Genomic DNA, 26,837 nt, shown 5'->3' with positions numbered 1-26,837 from the left:
GGGGCACCTGGGTCTGTGAAGAGATGGTTGGGTAAGATGGTTCTGTCAGGGAGGAAAAGCCACTTGGTGAAAATGTACCCACTGATTCCACATCACATCCCTCAGATTAGTAAAATGTAAGTTGTCCAAACCCACAGGGTGGGAGCTCATTCCTGCCAATGAGAGCATACGTTGGTATAACTACTTTAGAAAGCAATTTGGCAATAGCTAGTAAAATTGAAGACAAGTATTCCCCAGACTAAGCAATTTCACTTCCATGTGTGAGCCCTACTTAGAAAAACTCCCCGACATGGCAGACAGGTCATGCCCAAGAATGTAGTAGTACTGTTTATAATTGGAAAAAACAGAAACCACCTAAATGTTCAGCAGCAGGAAATGGATAAATTGTGATGAGTTCGTGGGATGGACTCCTATGCCCCAGTAAAAATGAGTCAGCGCTATACATATCAGTATAAGTGAATCTCACAATTACAATGTGCAAAAAAATTGTCAAAGAATACGTTCCATGATACCAAGTACGTAAAGTTTAAGAATGCATAATATCCCACATTGCTTAGGGAATCACATGTAATAGTAAAAATATGAATGAATGCAAGGGAATAATAAACTCAGAATTCAGATAATGGTTATCTTTCTGACAGGAGAAAAGGGATTGTGATAAGAAAGAAGCACATCAGGGGCTCCAACTGTGGGCAATGTTTGATTTCTTACATTAAGTCATGCCCACAATATTGCTCATCATGTCGTTTTCATATGTGAAGTATTTCATTATAATTTTTTTTTTTAAGATTTATTTATTTATTTAATTCCCCCCCCTCCCCCGGTTGTCTGTTCTCTGTGTCTATTTGCTGCGTCTTGTTTCTTTGTCCGCTTCTGTTGTCATCAGCGGCACGGGAAGTGTGGGCGGCGCCATTCCTGGGCAGGCTGCACTTTCTTTCGCCCTGGGCAGCTCTCCTTACGGGGTGCACTCCTTGCGCGTGGGGCTCCCCTACGCGGGGGACACCCCTGCGTGGCACGGCACTCCTTGCGCGCATCAGCACTGCGCATGGCCAGCTCCACACGGGTCAAGGAGGCCCGGGGTTTGAACCGCGGACCTCCCATGTGGTAGACGGACGCCCTAACCACTGGGCCAAGTCCATTTCCTGACATTATAATTATTAAACTAAAAATTAACACTGGTTACATTCTCATCACATAACATTTAGTAGAAAGGAGCAAGACGCAAAACTGGATATATGCTATACTCCCAGGTTTGTAAAAAGAGAACAAAACAAAAGAAAAACAAACACAGATATTTTAAAGTTTTTGAAGACCAGCAAATAATACATCAGAACTGTTAGAAGTCTGAAGATGATTTTTATTGTCTTCCTATATTTAACTTTCTAATATTTTCCGAACATTTTATAGTGAGTACATATTGCTTCTGGAATCAAAATCAAATATTGTTATTGTTGTTGTTTAAAGATACATGTATTCACACCAGACACCAGGGTGTAGTAAGTTTTAGCCTGAATTTTGGAGGGGGGCGGGGGGAGATTTTATTCAGATTCTACTGCAGGTAGCCCTGTACTAGAATTTGGAGGAAACTGTTTAAGTAAATATGCCACATCAAACTTGGAGTCTGACAAAGCCAACTTCAAGTCCTGTCTCTAGCCCTTACCAGAAGCTGACTTGAATCTCAATTTTCTCCTCTGTAAAATGGTAATAAAAATACCTTTCCTGCTTGCTTCATGGGCAATTGTGAGGGTAAAGTGAGATAAGGTCCATAGAACTGCTTTATAATCCACAGCAGACACTTCTACTGCAGCTGCTATGTGTCAGGCAAGGTGCTAGGCACCATGAGGGAAGAGCTGCGGCTCCTGCTGTCAGATTCCGCAATATAAGAGGACAGAGAGCACTGTCAGCAGACAATCCAGGACAGAGTGACAGGCACAAGAACAGACAGCTGCATGGTTATAGAGAATGGGACTTGATGAACCCTGCCTGGGGTGACTCAAGTAGAAGGGAGTGCTATGACTAAAACCTTTGCCATCAAGCAACTCAAAATGCCCTTCTAGGGAAGCAGATTTGACCCAATGGATAGGGCTTCTGCCTACCACATGGGAGGTCCAAGGTTCAAATCCAGAGCCTCCTGACCCATGTGATGAGCTGGGCCACGCACAGTGCTGATGCGTGCAAGGAGTGCTGTGCCACGCAAGGGTGTCCCCTGTGTAGGGGAACCCCATGCACAAGGAGCGCCCCGTAAGGAGAGCCACCCAGAGCGAAAAAGTGCCGCCTGCCCAGGAGTGGTGCCGCACACACCGAGAGCTGACACAGCAAGATAATGCAACAAAAAGAGACACAGATTCCCAGTGCCACTGACAAGAATATAAGCAGACCCAGAACACACAGCGAATGGGGGCAGACAACTGGGGGGAGGGGGAGGTAAGAGAAATAAATTTTAAATAAATAAATTTTTAAAAATGCACTTCTAGAAACCATGTGAACACATCACAAACATTGTATGAACAACACAAAGGAGGACGTGAAGCATAGCAGAAAGATCCTGGACTTGGAAGCAGCTGGTCTAGATTTGAATCCTGGTTCCCTCTCTTCCTTGCTAAATGGCCGTGGGCATGGGCAAGCACGTAATCTTTCGATTCCTGCTCTTTTCATTTGTATCAGAGGGAGAAGAATGTGTGCCTCCCAGGGCTTGCTGAGAGCAATTGATTGCACCACAGAATGAGTATTGAGCACTGTCCCTGGATCAGGCAGTTCTTGGAGCTGAGGATACAACAGAGACCCAAACAGCCAAGTTAAACTCTGCAGTAGCTTCCCAGGGCTGCCATAAGGAAGCACCACAAACTGGGGGGCTTAAAACAACAGAAATGCATACCCTCAGTTTGGGAGGCCAGAAATCCACAATCAAGATGTCGGCAGGGTTAGCTCCTTCTGGAGGTTACAGGGAGATCCTGCTCTATGCCTCTCTCCTAGCTTTGGCAGGTGCTGGCTATACTTGGGGTTCCTTGGCTTGTAGCTACATCACTCTCTAAAGGAGATAATAGAGGAAGCCGATGTGGCTCAGGCAGATGAGTGCCAGCTTCCCACATACGAGGTCCCAGATTCAATCCCCTGCCCTGGTACCTAAAAAAAAGAGAGAGAGATGATAGAGATGGGTGCGACATGGTGCAGCCAATAAATGCTTGTGCCGGCGGGTATGATCACTAATACAAAGAAACCTCATAAGGTGGCCTGTGGAGGGCTTGGGGGCAGGTAGTGAGAGCTTTCAGGCAGTCAAAGGATTGGGGGGAGGGGGAGAACAGCATAAGACAGAACTGGAGACGAATAACGAAGCTGGCATTCCTTGAGTGCATACAGTATATCATGTGTAATAATTCATTTAGTCCTCAAAGCAACTTTATGGGGTGGATACCGTCATCATTCCTGCTTTACAGGTGAAGAAACTGAGGCACGGCTCAATGCAGTAACTTGTCCGTGGTAGATCCACGTTGTGAAACCACTGTTTGCTCTGCTCTAGTGTCTCTGCAGATCAACCGCTACTCCTGGTTTTCAGAGCTCAGAGCTTCATCTGGAAGCTGAAAGCTCTCACCGCAGCAGGATGTCCATCTCTCAAAGCATTCCTGAGGGGTTCCTGGCCAGATCAGCAGGGTGGATCTTCTACGGGACAGACAGTGCCCAGAGCTCTCAGTGCTCAAGCCTGATTGCCTTGTTTGTTCTCTTTCAGCTCACAGCCGCACACTTCCCCGTGGTGGTCAAGCTGGGGCATGCCCACGCTGGAATGGGAAAGGTAGGAGAACGCCGGGCGTGCTCACACGAGCCACTCCCACAGTCTCCCCGCACCGCCCCTCGCTCTCCCTCCAGCCCCGGCCGCCCCACCCCCAGCCCAGCGTTAAGGAGTCCCCGCTACACCTCCTCCCTCTCCCCAAGCCCCCTCGCTCTGAGCTCCCACAACGCAGAGTGACTGTCCAGCTCCCTCCGGACTTGCCGACCCTGCCTGGATTCGTTAGCTCATCGTCTCCTCTGATTGTGGTTTAAGAGAAATGGACATGAAGCATTTTATAGACGGTGCTACTTTTGTAAGGGGTGGTGGCTGTCATCTCCCCACGTTCCCTGTGCGCTCCTGCCTTACTCATCTCTGTCACCTGCAGGCTAACTCCTAGAAGGTGGCGAATACAAATGGCTCCAGGGAGCGAGACCCTAGAGTCAGCTTCTGCCACTGTAAAGAACCCATTTTACATGGTCACGACGACACCTGGGAAACTACTGGTCAGACTCTTCCAGTTGCAAGTGTACAGACCCACCTCAAATCAGTTTAGGGGAAGAGAAAGCGATTCATTGTTTCAACCAGTTAGGAAGTCTGGGACGGGTCTGTTGGATTCAAGCAGGGCGTCCTCCAGGAGCTCAAATGATTTCATCAGGTTTGGTTTCTCTACTGTCTCTTGTCTCTGTTCATCTCTACTGGGCGTTTTCTCCAGGTAGTCCAATGGCTGTGGGCAGGTGGCCCCCCCTGGTCCCTAAGCTGCATGTCCCAAGGGCAGAAAGACCCTCCCTCCTGCCGGCACCTCTGGATCTCATCCCCTGGAGAGACCTTGATTGACTTTGCTTGGGTCAAGGTGCCCACCCCGTAACCAGGGGATGTGGAGGCAGACTCAGCCTCGCTCAAGCCTATGGATCAGAGCCACACGGGCAAGAGAGCCTCTGCTCCTAGATACGGGGAGGGCGTGGGGGGTGGGCATGAGGGGCTACCACAGTCCACCTCTCAGGCCTCTGGCCCACGTAGAGCCGAATGAGAACATGTGGCTCTCGGTGGCAGCTGTCCCCAGTGGAGGGATCTGTACCCAACCTTGTGACCCCAGACAGTGATCTCTTGGTAGAAGAGAACAGGAGCCAAACTACACGGGATGGTGTGGGAGACCCCTGCCTTGAGTGGGCCTGGCCCAGCCATAGATCCTAGTCCTGCACCTCGAGCCCCTACTCTCCCCCACCCCGGTACGTCTTCTGTGCTTCTCTTCCCCCACCCCCCTTTCAGCAGCACGTAGTGGAAGGGGGCGGTCAGGGCATGACCCACAGCGCTGGCATTTGTGTCATCAGTGCCTCGCACAAGGAGCCTGATTTGTTGGTTGAATAGATAAAGAAATGCATCTTTAGATACCACCTGCATTCAATTTCCACAAATTACCACAAACTGGGCAGCTTAAAACCAGAAATACACTCCCTCACAGTTCTGGAGGCCAGAAGTCTGAAATCAGTATCACCGGGAGAAACCAAGTCATCAGCCAGGCCACACTCCCCCTGGAGGCTGGAGGGGAAGATCCTGCTTTGCCTCTTCCAGCTTCTGGAGGCTGCCGGCTTTGCTTGCTTCTGGCTGCATTGCGTCGAGCTTGGCCTCCTCTGTGTATGTGACATCTCTCCCTGACTGTCTCTAAGAGGACACTTGTGGTAGCATTTAGGACCAATCTAGATAACCCAGGATAATCTCCCATTTCGAAAGCCTTAAGGTACTCCCATCTGAAAACAATCCTTTTTCCAAATAAGATAACATTTACAGGTTCCAGGGATTAGGGCCTGAGACCTCTGGGTGGCTAGTGACCTGCTACCCCATCCCATATCGTTCTGTTTCCTGTCTTCTGCTCCCTCCTCCACCCTGCCGTCTCTCCCCAGCCCTTCCCTCCACCCCACTGATGTGGCCTCAGGGTGGGACTCAAGGATGCCACCATGGCTGGTTCAGCAGGTGCTTTTCTGTCCATACCTGAATCCTCCTCTAGCAGTTAAAGCTGCTGGCCCCACCTTGTCCTGGAACTCTTCCTCCAGTGGCTTCCAATTCCTGCCCCTCTCCTGGCTTTCTTGGTTCACATATACAACCACCTCCTCTCCGTCTCCCATCCGTCTCTCGGGGAACCTCAGACTCTACACATCCCACGCGGTGCCCGTGACCTTCCCTAACAAGCCACCACCAGCCCCTCTCCCTCCCGTACCCTCCATCCATGTGTCGCGAACCACTGGCTAACCACCTGAAAACAGCAACCTGGGGGTCCCCTCCCCATGCACCACACACGAGTGGGCAGCACATCCTGCCAGTTGTCCATCGCTAACGTTCCTCAAGCCCGTCCTTCTCTCTCTGCCCACTACCACCACCTGAGACAGCTCTGGTAAGTCAGAGCAGTCTCGAGAATTAAATTCTGCCTCTAAATCGTATACTAATCCCGCGTAGCACATAAAAAGAAGAAAGAACTTAAAGAGATGGATGTAATGCTTGGGAAGGACATGGGAGTATCTCTGAGGAATTCAGGCCTAAAAGAGACTCTGAAAACGTGGAAGGGAGGGCACAGCTCCAAGGAGTGAAAAAAAAAAGGCACAATCAGTAGTAAACCAAGACTTGCAAAAACGCTGAGTTCAAGGGAAAAGGGTTTTTCTCCTTATGTTTGGAATGAGAAATCTAGCAGGAACAGCCTGGACATGCCGCCTGAGCGGATGACGACATGCTCATGGCCGAGAAGGAGAAAAACAAAGCTGGTCCCTCCCACTGTGCTGCTACCTTCTCTAGAGAAGTCACATCGTCCACCTGGAAACGAGTGAACTTTCGTAGGAGAAGACTGGCAAGGAGGGTGTCCATGAGCTCAAGTTGCTCATAATCCACCCAGGACCCCAAGGATGAAATTGCGGACCCATTCTCAGATCGATTTTACTCCTTTTCTGGCTTACATCGATGGTGCCTACTCTCCGCTGAGAACCAGAGGCCCAATAGGACTCGGTTCCTGCCGTCGTGGAGCTGGGGAGATAATCGCAGAGCTGGATAAGTAGAACGTCTTCCTGGCTTTCTGAGAGAAGGCTGTGAGGAGAAGGTGGTGCACGAAGGAGAGACTTTGTTCTCCCTGGAGATGGAAGGTCAAGGGGTCGACGCCTTCTATGTGGCAGCAGAGCCTACGAGCCAGCCAGTGAGAAGAAACACGAGGCCTCAGGGAAACCTTGTGGTTGAGTGCCTGGAAATGTAAAGAATCATAATGAGCAAGAAAGACTAGAAGGCAAGATGGACCGATGCCACCTACAATTAAAACAGAGAGGCTGTCCCGAAGTACAGAAATCAGAACACAATGAAGCGCTGTGCAGTGTGGGGGAGCCCTTAGAGAGTAGGAGATAGTCACAGGGCACCCCGTGAGTCCTTTAGAAGTCAATCAGGCTAGGCCAGTGCTTCTTACCTACGGGCGCTGTGTCCCCCAGGGCACGTTTGGCAATGTGTGGAGACATTTCTGGTTGTACACTTGGGAGAGGGGGTAGGCTGCTGGCACCTAGGCGGGAGAGCCAGGATGCACTAAGCATCCAACAAGCACAGGGCAGCGTCTGCGACGAGTAAGTACGCAGTCCTCAGTGTCAACAGTGTCAAGGCTGAAAAACGACACTAAACGAACTTCATTTCCTTTGTTGAAAGTTTTTCCAGACAAGAAACCAGAGGGTTGTAATAGTGATTATAATAGAGTACATTTTTCAAACTGTGTTCCAAAGAATTATAAGTTTCAGGATGCTAAAGCCTTTTTTGGTCTAATATGTTTGGAAAACTCTGTACTAATTTAGGGAAGGATTTCTCAGTTATAAATTTGCTCATATACATTGTGGGGGATGGGGGATGGTACAAAACCATGAAAGAGTATGCAGAATTTCTCAGATTTATCTGCCTTCAGAAATCTTTAACCATTCTCTACAAAGTCCCTTGTCTTTTATTCCTTCATAAAAACTCTTTGCATATTAAGAAACTTAATCCTTTGTCATTTTGCAAGTGTTTTCTTCATTTGACAGTTCTGTGTCCATTTGCTTATGTTTAAAAAAGCATTGTTTAATTGCTAAAAATGAAAAAGGATATTTTAAGTAGTCAAATGTTTCCATCTTTGGGAGGCAGTGTGCTATAGTGGCGAAGGGTGTTGATTTGGGTCCAGGTTACACCACTTGTTAGCTGCGAGACCTTGGGTCAGTTATTTAACCTGCCTGGCCTTGTTTTCTTCTTACGTAAAATAAAGACAGTATAAACCTCCTAAGTTTGTTGTGAGGATTATACATACAAAGTAAATGTGCGTATAAAGTAAATGTGCAGCACAGTGCCTGGAACACAGTAGGCCCTCAATAAATAGTAGCTGTCATTACTATCAGAAATGTTCAAACCTGCTCTGGGACCCAGAACCTAACTGAAGTCAATAGGGAATACGTGACTAAACAGCATCAAATATTCACTTGGCTACAAGCTCTGAATGAGTCAGATGACTAATGGGGTTGCCAAAAGAACTAATCCATAAGTGTCCAACAAATAGCTGAAAATGGACTCAACCTCATTAGTCCTGGAGAAAGGCAAGTCAAAACCACAATGAGATGTCACTATATAACAGCCAGAATGGCTAAAATTTAAAAGATTGATAATACTAAGTTTTGACAGGAGTATGGAGCAATTGGAAAGCACACAGTTAGTGAAAGTGTAAATGGATACCATATGTTGATAATAGCAAAACCCGGGAACACCCCATGTGTCCATCAACAATATAACAGACAAATTGTGACATAGTCATACAATTAGAATATTTTCAGAAATGAAAATGAGTGAATTACAATTATAAACAACAGTGTGAATGAATCTCACAGACACATCGAGTGAAATAAGTCCAGATACAAAAGAATTCCTAAATTACGATTCCATTTATATAAAAAACAAAATCCAGGAAAACTAAACCATAATGTTTAATGGGATACATATTTAGATGACAAAACTTTTAAGAAAAGCAAGAAAGTTATTACCATGAAAGTCAGAATAGAAGTTATCTATGGAGAGGAAGGAATGGGACTTTTTTTTTTTTTAAGATTTATTTATTTATTTATTTCTCTCCCCTCCTCCCCCACTCCGGTTGTCTGTTCTCGGTGTCTATTTGCTGCATCTTGTTTCTTTGTCCGCTTCTGTTGTTGTCAGTGGCACGGGAATCTGTGTTTCTTTTTGTTGCGTCATCTTGTTGTGTCAGCTCTCCGTGTGGGGGGCGCCATTCCTGGGCAGGCTGCACTTTCTTTTGCGCTGGGCGGCTCTCCTTACAGAGCGCACTCCTTGCAGGTGGGGCTCCCCTACGTGGGGACACCCCTGCACGGCACGGCGCTCCTTGCACACATCAGCACTGACTGCACGTGGGCCAGCTCCACACGGGTCAAGGAGGCCCGGGGTTTGACCCGCGGACCTCCCATGTGGTAGACAGACGCCCTAACCACTGGGCCAAGTCTGTTTTCCGGAATGGGACTTTTGAGATGAGGCCGGAATGGAGCTTCTTGGGTGTGGATAACACTCTATTTCTTGACTTCGATGGTAAATATGTAGATTGTGCTTTGCAATAGTCCATTGACCAGTCATTTTTGCTTTTTGCATTTCTTTATATTGTATTTCAAAATAAGATCTTTAAAATGCAATACATTCTTAGGTTATATTAATGAAGATACAATATGCAAAGCAAAGAAGGTGAGAGCCTGCACTCTGCTGGTCAGTTCACATCCATTCTGGGTTATAATAACTGTAATTCAGTTAGGGGTGTTTGTGAGAGACATTGGTAAATTACTGTGTCCAGGAAAGAATGAATGAGACAGGAAAGAAAACGGGCATCTGGCCTGGAAAGGCTAAGGAAAGCGTGACCAGTGTGTTCAGAAATGTGGAGGATTGTCATGGGAAGATGAATTGGACTGACTCTATGTAACATCTAGCAGGCAGATCTTAGACATAGTTATGGGGAAGTGAATGTCAGTTTTGGGGGTTTTTTTTAAAGATTTATTTTATTTAATTCCCACCACCACCACCACCTGTGCTCACTTTCTGCTTTCTGTGTCCATTCACTGTGTGTTCCTCTGTGTCTGCTTGTTCTTTTGTCTCATCTTCTCTTTAGGAGGCACAGGAAACCGATCTTGGGAGCCATTGAGAGGAAGAGAGGCACTCAGTGCCTTGAGCTACCTCAGTTCCTTGGTCTGTTGTGTCTCTCCTTGTCTTTCCTTTATGTCTCTTTCTTGTTGTGTCATCTTCCTGCATCAGCTCATGGTGCAGGCCAGCTTGCCTTCACCAGGAGGCCCCAGGAACCAAACCTGGGACCAGCCATTTGGTAGGCAGGAGCCCAATCACTTGACCCGCATCCAATTTCCTCAGTTGTTTTTTAAGAAGCATCTTCCTTTCAGTCAGAGGTGAACATTAATGGAGTGGTTTGGTAGGAAGTTCACATCACTGGAGAGTCAGGGCAAAGACTTACCGGAGAGCTTCAAGAGAATTAAGGCATTGTGCCGGGTTCTTAGTCTGAATCCTCTGAAATTGTGTGCAAATCTGTGTGTGTGTTTAAGTGTGGATGTAATATGAGCATTTTGATGGAAAAGGGTCCACAGCTTCTTTCAGATTCCCACAGGGGTCCCTGACACTCTTAGACACCCTAGAGACAACCCCAAGGTTATCTTCCAGGGATAAGATCCTGTGGTTTTAACCAATACTATGAGCAGGCCATTGAAAATCAAGTTCAAGACCAATAGCAGGTATAGTGTGGGGGTAGAGCTTGTAGAATCTAGGGTTTCATTTCTTTTGATTTGACTCTGTACTTACCATTCACTAGTGTCCTTGGACAAGTACAGTCTGTCCATGCCTCAATTCCCTTATCTCTAAAAGAGTGCCAGTCATCTCTCTCCTGGGGTTGCAGTGATGAAAGAGTAAATCAACCCAGGCTTAGGACAATGCCAAGTAAATGCTAATGAATGTGAGCTCTGAAAGCCCACTAAAAATATAAGCTGTTTTATGATTATTTAACTGCTTGTCTCAGCTGAAATGAGATACGCAGTTGCTCATCATGGACAAAAAAGGGAGGGGAATTAAATTTTGGGTAAATTATTAAAGTAAGGAAAACAGCCTTCCCGCATCCCCAGGAGAGGCCGAGATAACAGGCTAACTAACCCCACCCGGGGAGTCACCTTCTCCATTTTTTCATTGATTCACAGACTGTGGGCACTGAGAGAGCTGGACTCCTAGCACCGCACTTAGCAGGCTCCATAGAGAGGAGGTTCTGTCCATGGCCACACAGCAAGGGAGCATCACAGAATAACAGAACAATAAGGGAAAGCAAGACCTTGGAGTTTATCCATCACCACCCACCCCTTACTTGAGGGATAAGAACAATACTACTACTAATAATAATAATTTTCACAGCTCATACTTCTCTAGAGTATTCTCTGAGCCAGGCACAGTTCTAAATGCTTTGCATATGTGTTCACTCATTTAATGCAATCCTCACTACAGCCCCCATGAGGAAGGTGCTACTGGGTCCCCCATTTGACAGATGAGGAAAACTGAGGCACAGGCAGGAGATAGTGGAACTGGGTTAGACCCCAAGTGGTCTGACTATGGTGCCTGAGCTCAGAGGGGTGGAGGTCATTGCCCTGGCCACAGGTCACTAAGCCCAGGCCCAGGTACCCTAACACTTGCCCCCGTGTGCCCAGGGCCTGTGGTCCTTCTGTTTAAGAGAAGCCTGGGTTGATGAGTGGCAGGCCTGGGGCACCCCTGCAGACAGGGGTGTCCCGGGGGCCAGGTGGCAGCTCTTTTTTTTTTTTAAATTAAAATTATTTATTTTTAAAAATTACATTCAAAAAATATGAGGTCCCAATCAACCCCACCGCCCCCACCCCCCACTCCCCCCACAGCAACACTCTCTCCTATCATCGTGACACATCCATTGCACCCGGTAAGTACATCTCTGAACATCACTGCACCCCGTAGTCAATGGTCCACATCATAGCCCACACTCTCCCACGTTCCATCCAGTGGGCCCTGGGGGGATCTACAATGTCCCGTAATTGTCCGTGAAGCACCACCCAGGACAACTCCACGTCCCGAAAACGCCTCCACATCTCATCTCTTCCTCCCATTCCCCAAACCCAGCAGCCACCATGGCTACCCTTCCCACACCCATTCCACATTTTCTCTGTGGACATTAGATTGGTTGTGTCCATTGCACATCTATGTCAAGTGGGGGCTTAGATTCCACATGAATACTGGATGCACTCCTCCTGCTTTTCAGTTGTAGACACTCTAGGCTCCATGGTGTGGTGGTTGACCTTCTTCAACTCCATGTTAGCTGAGTGGGGTAAGTCCAATAAATCAAAGTGTAGGAGCTGAAGTCTGTTGAGGCTCTGGGCCTGGGTGTCTTATTATCAGTCCAGAGATTCAAATCCCCTAAATATATCTTAAACCCCAGCACCAATTACAATGCCAATAAAGTAGCATGCAAGTCTTGTGAGAAGAGATCCCCTCTGAGTCCAATTCCATCATGCAGAAACACCAGCTCCAAAGAAGGGCCATCTGCCATGGCAGTGAACCCCATCTGCCATGACCATAGAACCCGTGGGTCTCTTTATCCCTCAAAAGTACCAATACCTGGGGTTGTATCTACTTTATCTGTCTCTTAGACTCTGCTCAGTTGTGCATAAGGGCATTCCTTCTGACAACCTCCAGACTCTTTTTTAGAGACTTATATCCTTATAATCTCATTTCTCCTTGACGCTTCCAGCAGCCTGGGCGTCTCACACCCCTGCTGGGCCAGGTTTGCTGCTATCAGCTCCAAGCGACCTGGACCCTGTGCTCTCCTCTGAGGCTGACTCATTACCAAGCTTTCCCTGCACCATCGGCTCTTTAAGTGGGAGTAGGTAGCCCAATTACACAGTGATGAAGAGGGAGTGTTAGAGAACCAGCAAGTGGAGGAATGGAGCCCAAGGGCAAGGTTAAGAAATCAAAAGTTTCTCTGCAACAGGGAGCCTGCCAGAGAAGGCTCACACTGTGTTTTATGTTCAACAGAGGCTGAGCAAAGAGAGAGCAGGAAGAGGCACCACCCGCAAGGTGTTCAGTGCGAGGACCTGCCAAGTGCCTGGTCCCTACCACACTGTGAAGGAGAAACAGGGTCACACACCTGCTCCACTCACCCCCCTCTCATCTGTCCTCTCCCTCCCATCTCCTCTCCTGGACCCACCACTCCCTTTAGGCGGCTGCTTGCCTGGTCTATTCTCTGCTTCTCTTAAGCAAGAGTCTCCCTTAGAATAGATCTGTTGCTCTTTTTTTTTTAAGTTACATTAAAAAAATGTGAGGTTCCCATATACCCCTCACACGCCCACACCCCACTCCTCCCACATCAACAATCCCCACCACCACCGCAGCACACTCATTGCACTTGGCGAACACACCCCGGAGCACCGCCACACCACATAGATAACAGTCCACCTTGGAGTTTACACTCTCCCCGAGCCCACCCAGTGGGTTATGGCAGGATATATAATGTCCAGCATCTGTCCCTGCAGCATCATTCAGGACAACTCCAAGTCCTGAAAATGCCCCCACATCACATCTCTTCTTCCCTCTCCCTACCCCCAGCAACTACCATGGCCATTTTCTCCACATCAATGCTAAAATTTCTTCCATTAGTCACAATAGTTCCATAGTAGAATATCAGCAAGCCCACTCTAATCCATATATTATTCCTCCATCCTGTGGCTCCTGGGATGGTGATGTCCACTCCACCTCTATATCAAGAGGGGGCTTAGATTCCACATGGATGATGGATGTGATTCTCCTGCTTGCAGTTGTAGGCACTCTTGGTTCCCTGGTTTGGTAGTTGACCATCCTCGCCTCCCTATTAGCTGGCCTGGGTAAGTCAATGAACCAGAGGGTAGGAGTTGCAAAACTGCTGAGGGTCAGGGCCCAGCTGACACATGGACAGTCCAAGGATTTAAGTCTCCTGAGCGCCAACCCTAGTGCCAACCACAGGTTCAGTAAAAGTGACAGAAGAGGCATGTGTCCAACTAGACCATATTCAGGAACACAAATTCCAAAGGAGGGCCACCTGACATGGCACTGAATTCCAGATCCATTTGCCATGACCATAGAACTTGTGGGTCTCTGTAGCCCTCAGGAGAATCAGTACCTGGGATTGTATCTACTTTGGATGTCTCTGGGGCCCTGCTGAGGCATGCATAAGCATGACCCCTCTGATGACCTCCCAACTCTTTTTTGGAGACTAGCCATATAAACTCATTTGTCCTTTCCATTTCCCCCTTTTATTCAAGGTCGAAAAGCAGTTTTAAACACATGATCCTACATGTAGGCTCAGATATTCTGCTGGTCTGAGTTGGCCTTTTTATTCAAGGTCTGTTTCTAGTAACATTACAGCTGGTGCTTGTTAGCAATCCCTCAGCACCAGGGAGACTCATCCCTGGGAGTCATGTCCTGTGCTGGGGGGGAAGGTAATGCATCTACATGCTGAATTTGGCTTACAGAGTGGCCACATTTGAGCAACATGGAGTCTCTCAGGAGGTAACTCTTAGGCACCCTGCAGTTCTAGGTCTAGTTCATATTTCAGGCACACAGATTCATAAAAATAGTCATCAGTGTCAAGGGTTCATTGTTGGACCACTCGTCTTTGTTGGTCTTTGCCATTGCAAAAGAGAATTGTTGCTGTTCCATTGGGGAATGTGATAGAGCTCACCTGGCTAGGAACTCAGCACTCCCTCAGTTGTCTTTTGTAACTGTAACTACTATGAAACTACCCAACACAGATCCAAACATTTTTATGTACCCTATATACATGCTCTGGAGAACTCCCTCCCAACCATGTGCCCCCCCATCAATAACACCCCACACCAGTGTTCCTCCCCTCCATAGTTGAACCTCTCTGTGGTCCAAAACTTCTTCAAAAATGAAGCCTAATATATTGCCAAATTCAATTAATAGGAAAATGAAATATAGTGATGGGTTTAAAAATTAGAAATAGAGTACATACAAATTTAGAAAAACTAAAATAGAGTAAAAATAAATTGGGATATTAAAAAATGAAAAATATTATAAAATTTGTTTTTGACATTTTGCATTTCATCACTGCAATAGGTGTTGTCCTGTATGTACAGCAGCAAGGCAATTTTTTTATTTCTTCTTCAGTGTCTACATCCTTGCTTTTTTTCCCCTAATTTTTAATTTTGTATTTAGAAAAGTTTTAGATCACAGTAATTCACATATACAATATAGGAGATCCCCATATATACAACATCAAACCTTTCCCCCCTTCCCCAGCAATGATCTGTTTACATGGTCATGTTATATTTGCTGCAGCTGTTGTACAGATGTTGAAACATAGCTTTCAAACATAGTTCCATTTTGGTTTACATTACGGTTTATATTTTAGACTGTACAATTTTCTAAATTTTTAGTTATCTTATGTTTTACATTACAGTTTATATTTTAGCCTATGGACTTTTATACATTTTTGGTGTAATTTAACATGTCTTATATCCATCACTGCACGATCCTGCGGAACACGTCCACTGCCCTCCAGTTACCCTGCTTCCATCTATTCTATACCTCTCTTCCCCTCCCCTCAGGGCTCACAGTGACAATCAGTCTTCATTACTTAAAGGACCAGATTCAGATACTTGCAACAATGCTGAAGGCTTGACATACTAGACTGCCCTGACCCAATGGGGCTACCAATTCTCTCCAGAGAGACACAATTCTCATTGTTTGAGAACATCTGTCCTCCCCAGGATGTGGGTACACCTTCACACTCATTGTATGGGTCTCCACCCAATGACATAACACACTATGACAAAATGAGCCCTCACACACTCCCTAGAAGACTGCCCCTGTGCCAGATGCCCCCCCCTTAAGCATCTTAAATAGGCAATCTTTCCTTATTATATTTTCTAAAGACTTTTCTCAACATTATAGTTTCAACCACATACCTGACCATCTCCCATGTTCAAATGTTCCCCCCAGCCCTCCCCCGTTTATACCTTAATGATGGTTTTAGATGCTTGTTCTCTCTTTCAAAGCGTCTGACTTTAGGTTGTCCTCTACAGAATGTAATAAAGATAGATGATCTATGAATGTGATAGATATTAGATAGATAGATAGATAGATAGATAGATAGATAGATAGATAGATAGATAGATAGATAGATAGATAGATAGATGATAGAGATAGGTGATAGAGAGATTCGATAGAGAGATGTGATGGATGGGGTGGATAGACGATAAATTGATAAGAGAGTGAGAGGGGGGGAGATTGCACACACATGCATGCACATACATATATCCTGATAGGAATGCTAGAGATTTCCTTCTTCCTTTGGACACCAAAATACCATGATTCTAAGCACAAACAGAAATAAACTGAAACAGTAATTCTCTGTCTAGCCTGATGACTGTTGTGCTGACAGCTAAATCTTTTGGATAATAAACTTAGGTTTTCACGTGCAGGCTTAAGGTCCAGAGCTCTGCTGGTAGCACTTCCTCCAGCAGCTCCCTTCTCCTTCCTGTGCCCTCTTAGCTCTCTAGAAAGAGCCCTAATGTGGGTTCAGGAGACCTGGGTCCTCCTGCCAGCTCCACACTCCCTAGGGCCAGCAGTACATACCTGGGCAGGTTTTAAACCATAAAATGCCATTTCCCCATATGCCGAATACACATGGTCTCCCTCACCCGATTGTTTGGAAGAGCTAGTAAGAATGTGTTGAAACTATGGAGCCCCACATAGCGGGAGGCATGGAGGGAAGCAAAGGAGAGAGGATGGGCTTCAATTTGCGTCTACCTGGTTCTAGCCTTGGTTCTGCCGCTTACTAGCATGGCAACTGCAATGGATTGAACTGTGTCCCCCAAAAGAAGCCCCAGCCCCAGTCCTGTGAATGGGCCTTGTTTGGAAATAGGCTGTTGGAAGATGCTATTAGTTAAGGTGAGGCCAAACTGTATTAGTACGGACCCTAATCCAGCATGACTGGTGTCATACAAGAAGAGGAAATTTGGACCCAGACTGAGGCCCAGGAGAGAAAGCTAGGTGAAGATGGAGGAGGCGGAGGTGAGAGTGACGAGCTACAAGCCAAGCAATGCAAACCCCCGAACCTAGAAGAGGCACGGCAGGATTCTCCCTACACATTTCCGAAGGAGCATGGCCCTGCCAACACCTGATTATGGACTCCTGGCCTCTGGAACCTTGAGGCAATGCATTTATATTGTTTTGAGTCACCTGATTTGTGGTATTTTGTAATGATGGCCCTAAGAAACTAAGACGGTGATCTTGAGCAGATTTCTTAACTTCTCTGGGATGACTCAAAGCAACTTGGATGGGATGAACAAAGGAAGCTACAGGGAGGGTATTAACAAGTTCTGAGTGTCTGCATGCCAGGATATGTGCCTTCAGTAGCTCCTAGAAACCTCAGAAGTACCCTGAGAGGAACTTCTTACCCTTGCTTGGCAGAGGTTCAAGAGTTGACTTCCCCAAGGTAACAGGTAAATGGTGGAAACAGGAGTCAAACTGAAGTGTCCTGGCCCCTTCAGCCCTTTTAGTCCTGCTGCCAGGGACCCTCAGGGACATCCCGGAGGACTCATCTCTTCCCAGCACAAGGCAAGGAGCCAACTTACTTGGAGAGTTGATTCATAAAGAATTTCACAGGGCCCCATCCAAGAAACCTGTCAGTACCTCGGAGTCAAGCACTGACCTCTAGCACAGGGCCTGCTCTTGGTTTTGGTGTTGACTGATCTCACACCGGGCCCGCGGCCAAGCTCAGGAACACTCATTGCAAGAGGATGATAATAGAACACCAAGCCGTGGCACGGTGTTGTAAAGCCAGTGTGCACCTCCATCATCTGCGAGCCCCGTTTTGTCAAGAGGAACAGAGGTGCCACAGGCCCATAAATTTCCTGTTCCTGTTGCTTTGACAACACAATCCCTCCGAGAAAAAGAACATCGTTGTATTTTTGAACTGAGAAGGCGTACACTTCCCTTGTTTCTTTCCCTGTTTTCCTGTGCGTTCTGTGTACTGAAGTCCAGATAAGTCTTTCCCCTTAGGAGTCCCTGGGCAGGGATACTCATGTCACTTGGTCACTGGGGGGTGAGGGAGGCACTGTTTCTAACTTACCACGCTTTCATCAGCCTCCTCATTCTTTCAAAAAAAAAAAAACCCCAACACTAGATAGTCATATACAATTTACAAAGTGCAGATACGTTTACTATCCCATCTGCAGCTCCCAGCAGCCTTTTGAGGTAGGCATTCTATTATGACACCCATTTTACAGAAGAGGGAAGTGGAGATCAAGGAGACAAAATGATTTGCTCAGGGTGTGCCTGATCTTTCCCCTGATTCTGCTGCACATGCCAGAGGACAAACCCTGCAGAGAGGTCCACCAGCCAATTGGAACCCAGCCTGTGCACCCATGGAGGCCTTCCTTGGTCAAACATGCAGGCACGGTCCCTTCTCCCCACCAGTGGACAAGGTCACTGGTGTCCTGAGAGTGCCAGGGAGGCCTGCCCACCTCTCTGAGGTCGGTGGCATGGGAGAGCCTCCTGGGAAGCTTCCTGGAGGTGACACCAGCCACTTCTCTGGCTTGTTGGAAATAACCCCCCTTGGGGCAGCCAGCAGTTCTGTGTTTTAGGGCGGGGGGTTGGAGGGGCCAAAGAAGGAAGTAAACAGCATCTTTATTACTTTTCAGAGAGTGTGTGTACATCGTCATGTGTCAGTGTGTCCGTGTGTCCGGGTGTTTGAGGGTGGGATGTGCTTAGCCGTCTTAAACACAATTAGCAGCAGCCTCTGTGGAGACAAATGGGATACCCTGAGTAGATCCTGTACTCTTGCCTAAATTTCTGGCCTTCAAGCCCAAGAAACCGCCACACAACAGCCACACCTACCAGGGCAGGGGCCAGAAGCTGTGAGGGAAGCCGTGTGATGGGACAATGGACACTGCTCAACCTTTTTCACATCATGGCACCAGTAGAAAATGACAATGTTCATACAATTCAGCAGGGCAGATAGAGAAGCTGCTGGCAGCTAAAGAGACCCACCCGGGGGGCTCCCAGCCACCCCAAAGGCTAATGGACATCTCTTGGGATACCCTGGGTGATGGACCCAGGAGGTGCAACCCCTGAGTCAGACATGCAAGTTCCTCCACAGCCTCGCTACTCAAAGTGTGATCTGTGTTTGGCATCATCTGGGAGCCCCTTAGAAATGCAGAATGCAGACCTGTCCCAGACCTACTGAATCAGAGTCTGCATTTCAACTGGATGCCCGGGTAATCTGCATGCTGCTCTGTGTTCCCTTTAGTTTTGACCAGAGGACGCAAACTCAGACGCCCGCAGGGCCCAGAGGGGAGTGTGATGACACAGAGAGGCTCTGTCCACCAAGGAGGGCAGCTAGGTGGCAGACAGTTAAAGCCATAACAGACCATCTAGCCCAGGGGGCCTGATCTTCTGATAATTTCAGAAGATGCCAAGTCCCTAGGTTTCCGATACAAATTCCCCTGATTTTAAAATAATAATTGGCATCAAATTTTAAAATAGTTTGTAGCTCTATACGGGCCAAACACCTCTGCTGGCCACTGAACATCTTAGGGCACAGATCCAAGACCCCTCTTTGGTCCGATGCTCCTTTGTGCAAGGGACTGAGGACCCTTGCGGTTAAAACCTCTGATTGTCCTAGGGGCCTGAAGTTCAAATCTCAGCTCAGGGGCTTCCTAAGTAGATAACCTTGGGCAAGCCCTTGACTTGTATCCTTTGTTGTTTTACGTGTAAAATAAATGGCCCTAATGAACCCTCCTTGGGGCTGTAGGGTGCCCCAAAGAGTGACTGAGATAAAATACCAGAGCACCTGCTTGTGGATACTCAACAGATGATGATTTACTTCCTCCAGGTCAGTGCTTCTTAAGCTTTCATCCGCAGGCACATCACCTGGGGATCTTATTAAAGTGTAATTTCCAGGGAAGCGGCTGTGACTCAGTCAGTTGGGCTCCCGTCTACTGTATGGGAGGCCCTGGGTTCAAGTCCCGGGGCCTCTTGTGAAGGCAGGCTCACCCACACCGCGCCCGCAGAGAGCCATCTCAGCAAGGTAATGCAACAAAAAAGGGAGACAAGCAAAAACAGAGAAGAGCACGCAGCAAATGGACACAGAGAGTAGACAACAAGCAAGTGGCAAGCAGGGAGGCAGGAAATAAGTAAATAAATACAGGCACAGAAGAATGCACAGCGAATGGATACAGAGAGCAGACAGCATGCAGAAAGCCACAAGGAGAGGAGGATTGAAAAAAAAAAAAAGTAATTTCCAACTATCTGGGTTTGGGATGGGGCCTGGGGTGCTGCATTTCTAACACGCTCCTGGTTGATGTCCAGGGTCCTAGCCTAGGATTTAGGTCAGAGGTCAGCAAATTTTGCCTTTAAAGAACCAGATGGGAAATATCGGAAGGTTTGCCAGCCATATGGTTTCTGGGCACAAACTAATTAACTCTGCCCTTGTAATACAAAAGCAATCACACCATACATAAATGGATAACTCTGACTGCATTCCAATAAGACTTTATTTATGGACCCTGCAAATTGAATTTCAGACACTTTTCACGTCTCATGAAATCGAGCTCTTCTTTTGGGGTTTTTTTTTCAACCATTGAAAAGTGTCAAAACTATTCTTAATAGGCAGGCCACACGAAAGCAAGCGGCTTCCTTTGGCCCACAGACCATATTTTGCCGCTGCACCCCCCCGCCCCCCCCCCCACACACACACACTACTCAAGGTCACCTGCAACTCCGAACCTGGCCTGCCTCCCCCGCCAGACTGTAAGTCGGCGGGGCACAGCCCTGACCTCCCCTCCCCTCCCAGCCTCTGCCTGTGCCCTGCCGAGCGGAGAGCCCTCCCCCTGCGCCTGGCACCACCGACTCGAGCCTGGGAAGCTGAGGTGTTGCTGTTGAGGCCAACACTTGTCTGGTACCTCCCTTCCTCTCCCTTCAATCTCACAGTCATGTTCTAACTCTGTAAACATAGAGTCAAAAGAATCAGTGACCCTGCGCTCCATAACAACAGAAGGACTTTTGATTTATTGAGCGGAAGAGCAAACAAAAGGAGCCAGCAAGCTGATAAGAAGGATAGTTGGTTCCCTAAACAGTCGCTCAAGCCCTCCTGGACCCGGTCCCCGCCCTGCCACGCCTTCCTGCCCCTGGCAGCTGGGGCAAGGACATGTTCTGGGCTCTGGGTCTCAACCTTCACAAGCATTGGGGGCTTTTGAGAATTCAAGGCCAAGGTCTCTGGTATTCATTCAACAAATGTTTATGGATTTGGCACCCAGCTCTTCTGAGTAAGAGACTCAATAAATGTTCATTGACGATTTTGGCAAATATTTTATGGCCATTTGTTATGTGCAAGCAGCAGGCTAAACGTCGGGATTTGAGGACTCTTAGTGAAGATCCAGAGGTGGAAAAGACACATTTCCTGTATGCTGGAAGTTTACACCCGTAGGACACAGACGCATACCAGGCTACAGTCTAGGGCAGGGGTTAGCAAACTCCCGTCCAAAGGCCATATTCAGCCCGTCACCTGGTTTTGTAAATAAAGTTTTGTCATAACACAATCATGCCCATTTGTGACTGTGTTACCTGTATCTGCTTTGACACTATACTACCAGAATTGAATAGTTGCATATGACCTGGAAACTTAAAATATTTACCATCTGGCTTTTCATAGGAAAAGTTTGCTGGCCCCTGGTCTAAAGCATTGTTTTTCCAAAAAATTTTCTAGCAAACAAGTAATACGTTTTGCCTTGTCACCTGATTATATATATGATATATATACTGAGATAACTTTCACAGGATATTTACCCTTACTAGGTGCAAGGCATTCTGATATTTTTAGTTCTGGTCTATTTCATTTTTCAAAATGCTGGCTGCAACCCATTAAATTGACTTGATGACCCAGTTCAAACTCACAATTTTAAAATTACTGGTTTATTGGAAAGAGAAGCATGTTCACGTATTCATTTACTCAAGAAATATTTATTGAGTGATTTCTACATACCAGGTACTCTTCTAGACACTGGAAATTCAAAAATGATCTCAGTAAAGTCCCTGACTTCATGGAATTCACATCTGGGTGGGAGGGAGGGAGTAGATGCTAAGAGAATGAAGAAATAGATCTGTAGCATACCAGGTGATGAGATAAAGAAACAATAGAAGACAAAGGGAGCATGATGCCAGTGCCATCAGGGAAAGGTGATGTGAGAAGGAGGGAGGGCAAGAGTGAGCTGTGTGGGCATACGGAGGGAGAGCATGACAGTAGAGGGATGAGCAGTTAGAGAAGCCTGAGACAGGAGGCTTCAAGTATTCAAGTTCAAGGTACCAGCTAATGGGGCTGGAGAAAGGGATTGAGGTAAAAGGTGGTAGGAAACAGGAATGGAGAGTTGGAGAATGGTGGAGTATCCCAATAGACATCCCTTAGCCCTTGGGGTGGCTGGGAGGCCCCAGGCCAGTCATGTAGACAATTTACTATACGCAGAGCAGAACGAAGTGAATCCTGGAGTAGAAATGCAAGCCAAGTTCTGAGAAGGGAGTTCAGATAAAGCTATGACAGGGAGTGAATGGGATCTGTACTGTTTTATTCATTTGTCCCAAAAGCACATGTTGTAAGTGAGTCTAAGCACTGTGTGGAAGCCGAAAACATCCAAAGACAAATAAACACAGACCCTCCCTCAAGGAGCTCCCTTTCTAACGGGGATAGCAGGTGTCTCAGTTTGCCAGAGCTGCTATGACAAACACCACACATTGGTTGGCTTAAGCAACATGCGTTTTTGTCTCATGGTTTTGGAAGCTAGAAATTCAAAATTAAAGTCTTGGGAAGCAGACATGGCTCAACTGATAGAGCGTCCGCCTACCATATGGAGGGTCCAGGGTTCGATATCCAGGGCCTCCTGACCCACGTGGTGAGCCGGCCCACGCAGAGAACTGCCACGCACAAGGAGTGCACCCTGCAAGGAGAGCCGCCCCACGTGAAAAAAGTGCAGGCTGCCCAGGAGTGGTGCCACACACACAGAGAGCTGACACAGCAAGATGATGCAACAAAAAAGAGACGCAGTTTCCCAGTGCCACTGAGGGTGCAAGTGGACATAGAAGAACACACAGCAAGAGGACACAGCGAGCAGACAATGGTGGGGGGGAAGGGGAGAGAATAAATAAAATAAATCTTAAAAAAAATAATAGATATTTCCTAAAAAAAAAAATTAAGGTCTCAGCAGGCCATGCTTCCCCAGGAGTCTGTAGTGTTCCAGGGCTGGCTTGCCGCCAGTGTTGGCTTGCTGTGATCCAGAGGTCCCTCGGCTTGCCCCTCTGCCTTCGTCACTTGGCTTCTCCTGCTGTCTACTTTGTCTTTGTCAATATGTCCTTTCCTTATAAGGCCTTCAGCCCTGTGGATTCAGGCCTGTCCTCGCTCAGTTTGGCCACACCTGGACCAGTAACAGCATCTTCGCAGGTCCTATTTATGAATGGGTCCACACCCATGGGAGCACGGAGTAAGGCTTGAACAAGTCTTTAATCCCAATCAGTACCCGGGTACGCAAATACCTAAAACATGACAGCAGGAAATGTCAGGGCAAGGGGGCGCGTCTTCGAGGGGGACCAGGGATGACCCCCATGAGGGAGGAAAGCTCAGCTCATCTCAGAAGATGAGGAACGTAAGCCAGGCGGCTAAAGCCAAGAGAGGCACCCCAGGCAGAGAAGGAGGCTGAGCCGGGACCTAAGGTGCATTTTATGCCAGACTTTATCCTCTAGGTAAGAGAGGATCCCTCTGGTTGGTTTAAGCAAAGAACAGGCATGGTTGGGTTTACATGGTAGAGAGAGCATGCTGGTGGCAGTGTGGCCAATAGAGGATGGCAGGGACCCGGGAGCGGTTCACAGGAGAGAGGATAAGGGTTTGAATGCGGGCCCAGAGGCAGCAAGGAAGGAGATAATAAGGATGAATCGAGAGAGATGGAAGAGGCAGAATTGAACACTGCAGGGCAGGAGAAGAAACTGGAGAAGATGCTGATTCCACTCACTGAACTATGACATCTAGGAGAAGACAGGCTTAAAGGGGAAGATACTGAATTCAGTGTTTCACATTTTGAGTTTGAGGTACCTGTGGAGAATAGTAAGAATAGCAGCAGCAGCAGACCGTTTGCTGAGCTCCTACTAAGTGCCAGGCCCTGTGCTCCACGCTTTATGTGCACCGTCTCATTTAATGGTCGCAACAGCTCTAGGAGGTGGGTGATCTCATAGTCCCCATTTTACAGAAAGGAAAACTGAGACTCAGAGAAGCACAATGAATGTGAAGAATGATGATAGCCACCATTGTAGGCGCATACCGCTTTGAACAGAGCTTGGTGCGTGGTGGCTATGCAGAAAAGGGCAGGATTATGAATCATCATCATCTTCTGCCCATCCTGGGAAGGAATCATGGGCCAAGCTTGCAGAGGAGAATTGGTCATACGTGGGCGCCTGGCGTTTATATAGATGTTAGTGTGTGTGTGTGTGTGTGTGTGTGTGTGTGTGTGTGTGTTGGAGACCCACACCCAGTCTGCTGCTGTTTTTTATAGTTGGCTCTCTACTTAGGCATCTCAAATGCCTCTTGATCTCACCCCTTACTCCAGCCCTGGCTCACTCCCACCCCATAATTACTTCTTTTTTAAATTTTCTTCTCACAAAGTTAATCACAGTCCATTTGCATTTGTTCCGTTCTGTGAGAGAAATTGTCTCGTAAGCCACGCAGTCTGAGTAGGGTTTTTTTCCTGATGGAGAGAAAGGGAACTTTATTTTTTTAGTGTAGCTCGGCTTGCTTGACCCGGCGCCAAGTAAACAAAGTTGCTATTCATTTCAGAATCTCCCCATCCCTATTGTGCCGGGAGTCATTTTATCTTCAGAGTCTCTCGAGCTATCTCTCCAAGAACCTGGAACAGCAAATAAGAATGTTCTAAAAGTGAGCGCTGTGGAAATAGAATCCCACTGAGGGGGCCACAGGGAGTGAGGCTGTAGCGCTCCTGGTGAATACAGGAGCAAACGTTATGTTTAAAGTCATGGAAGATGCCGATTGCTCATACGTGGTCTCAGCAAAACGCACCAGCCAGCCCATCCCTCGTACGTGACTCCGAGCAAGCAGTGGAGGCAGCTGCAGGGAAAACTCAGAACCAAGCCACCACCTTTCCAAAGACCCTGTCCTCACGCCTGGGGACTCCCACCCCAGGACGACGTGTCTTCTCTGCTCCTCTAGCTACCACCCCCTTCCCCAACATCAAAACTCACCCTGCCTGATGTCGAGTGAAGTAAGCCAGACACAAAAGGACAAATGTTGTGTAATTTCTCTTATAGGAAGTACCTAGAAGGAGCAAATAGAGAGAGAGAATGGTGATAAAAAAAAGTTTCGATGATGGATCGTGGTATTGGTAGCATAATATTGCAAATGTATTAATATCACTGAGTTATACACATGACAGTGGTTAGACTGGGAAATTTCGTGTGGTATCTATGTAACCACAGTACTTTTTTTTTTTTAATGAAGCTACCTGTGTCTCTTTCATAATTATCGGGTTTGAAGACTTTCAAAGGTATGGACTCCAACCTTCTATCCTCTTAGGGATTGAGCTATGCCTCCTACAAAGACACGTTCAAGTCCTAACCTGGTCCTGTGAACGTGACCTTACTTGGAAGTAGGACCTTGGAAGATGTTATTAGTTAAGATGAGGCCAAACTGGATTAGGGTGGGCCCTAATCTGGTCTGACTGTGGTCCTTAGAATGGGTCAGGCAGAGACAGAAGATAGCCACGTGACAGAGGCAGGGATGGAAGGAGGCCTCAAGCCCAAGACCACCGTGGAGTGCTGGCAGCCACCTCCAGGACCCTCAGATTGCAGAGGTGGCACGGCCCTGCCCACTCCTTGATTCCGACCTCCAGCCTCCAGAGCTGGGACATTCCATGTCTGTGGTTTGGGACCTGCTTTGTTAGGGGGGCCCTAGGAGTCTAAGATAACCCAGTGCCTCCTCAACAGTGACCTGGCCTTGCTCTTTGGACTCTGAGCCCTCTGTTTGATGAACAGTGCAAACGCACAATATGTAAAACAGACCCAGTGGGACTTCTGGAGGTAAAGGGAGGAGATCTAGAATCCCAGCCAAGTGGTCTCCCTTGCACAAGTCCTTCCCTCCACATAAGGGCTCTCAAGTCTTCTCCAAGGGACACAAGAATCCCTGGAGTCCCATTGGAAAACCATTCCCTTAGATCAAAAGAGCGTCTAGGTACCATAACTGGCATCCATTTATTCATTTATTCATTCAGCAAATAGTTTCTAAACACCAACTATGTGCAAGGAGCAAAGGATACAGTAGTCATTTTAAGAGACATATCCCTGTTGCCATGGAGCTTATCTTTTTGCGAGGATATAGGCAACCACAAGATAATTTCAGACAGTGATACGTGTGAAAAAGAGCCCAAGACAGGGCAATGTACTAGAATCTTACAGTGTAAGAGAGCTTCTTTTAGATTAGGTTATCAGGAGAGGCCTCTCCTAAGAGATGACAGACTGAACAGAGATCATCTGGAGCTGGCCTGTGACTATCTGCAGAAGGAGCTGTCCTGGCAGATGGGATAGCAAGGGCAAAGGCCCTGAGGCAGGACCGAGCTTGGCACGTCCCCAGGGAGAGTGAGGGGGTGGCTGGTAGGAGATGAGGTCAGGAGAGAGGCAGGGCCAATGCACAGTGGTCCTTTGTGGATGCACATTTATGAAACACTTTAGAGGGCATTGATTTGGTTCAGATATTTCTGGCACCCGCCATTGATGGTGACTTTGTTCCCTGCTGAAATACTGAAATTTGGACACATTCCTCCCTCATCAAGGAAAAAGCCAGGAGTCTATTTGAAAATCCCTTGCCTCCCTTCCAGGTTTTCCTCCCTGGCTTTTCCCTTGCAGCTGCATCCCAAGGGGCAGAATGATATGCTCCTTCCCAGGAGCTTCAGTCTCCTTTTCTAACAAGTGGACTGGGTGACATCAACACTCTTCTTTT

The 26,837-nt window shown here is 47.4% G+C and overlaps 1 protein-coding gene across 3 annotated transcripts in view; it reads left to right on the top strand.

The window, feature by feature from the left end:
* SYN3 (synapsin III) overlaps window positions 1-26,837 on the top strand; it is a 540,064-nt gene that overhangs the window by 451,682 nt on the left and 61,545 nt on the right. For all 3 annotated transcript variants that reach the window (XM_058308679.1, XM_058308680.1, XM_058308681.1), the window contains one exon: window positions 3,725-3,787. In XM_058308679.1, coding sequence (XP_058164662.1) covers window positions 3,725-3,787 — 63 coding nt within the window. The remainder of the gene's footprint in view (window positions 1-3,724; window positions 3,788-26,837) is intronic.

Source organism: Dasypus novemcinctus, chromosome 12 (assembly GCF_030445035.2).
Source record: "Dasypus novemcinctus isolate mDasNov1 chromosome 12, mDasNov1.1.hap2, whole genome shotgun sequence".
Classification (NCBI taxonomy): Eukaryota; Metazoa; Chordata; class Mammalia; order Cingulata; family Dasypodidae; genus Dasypus; species Dasypus novemcinctus.
This window is presented reverse-complemented; position numbering and strand designations above follow the sequence as displayed.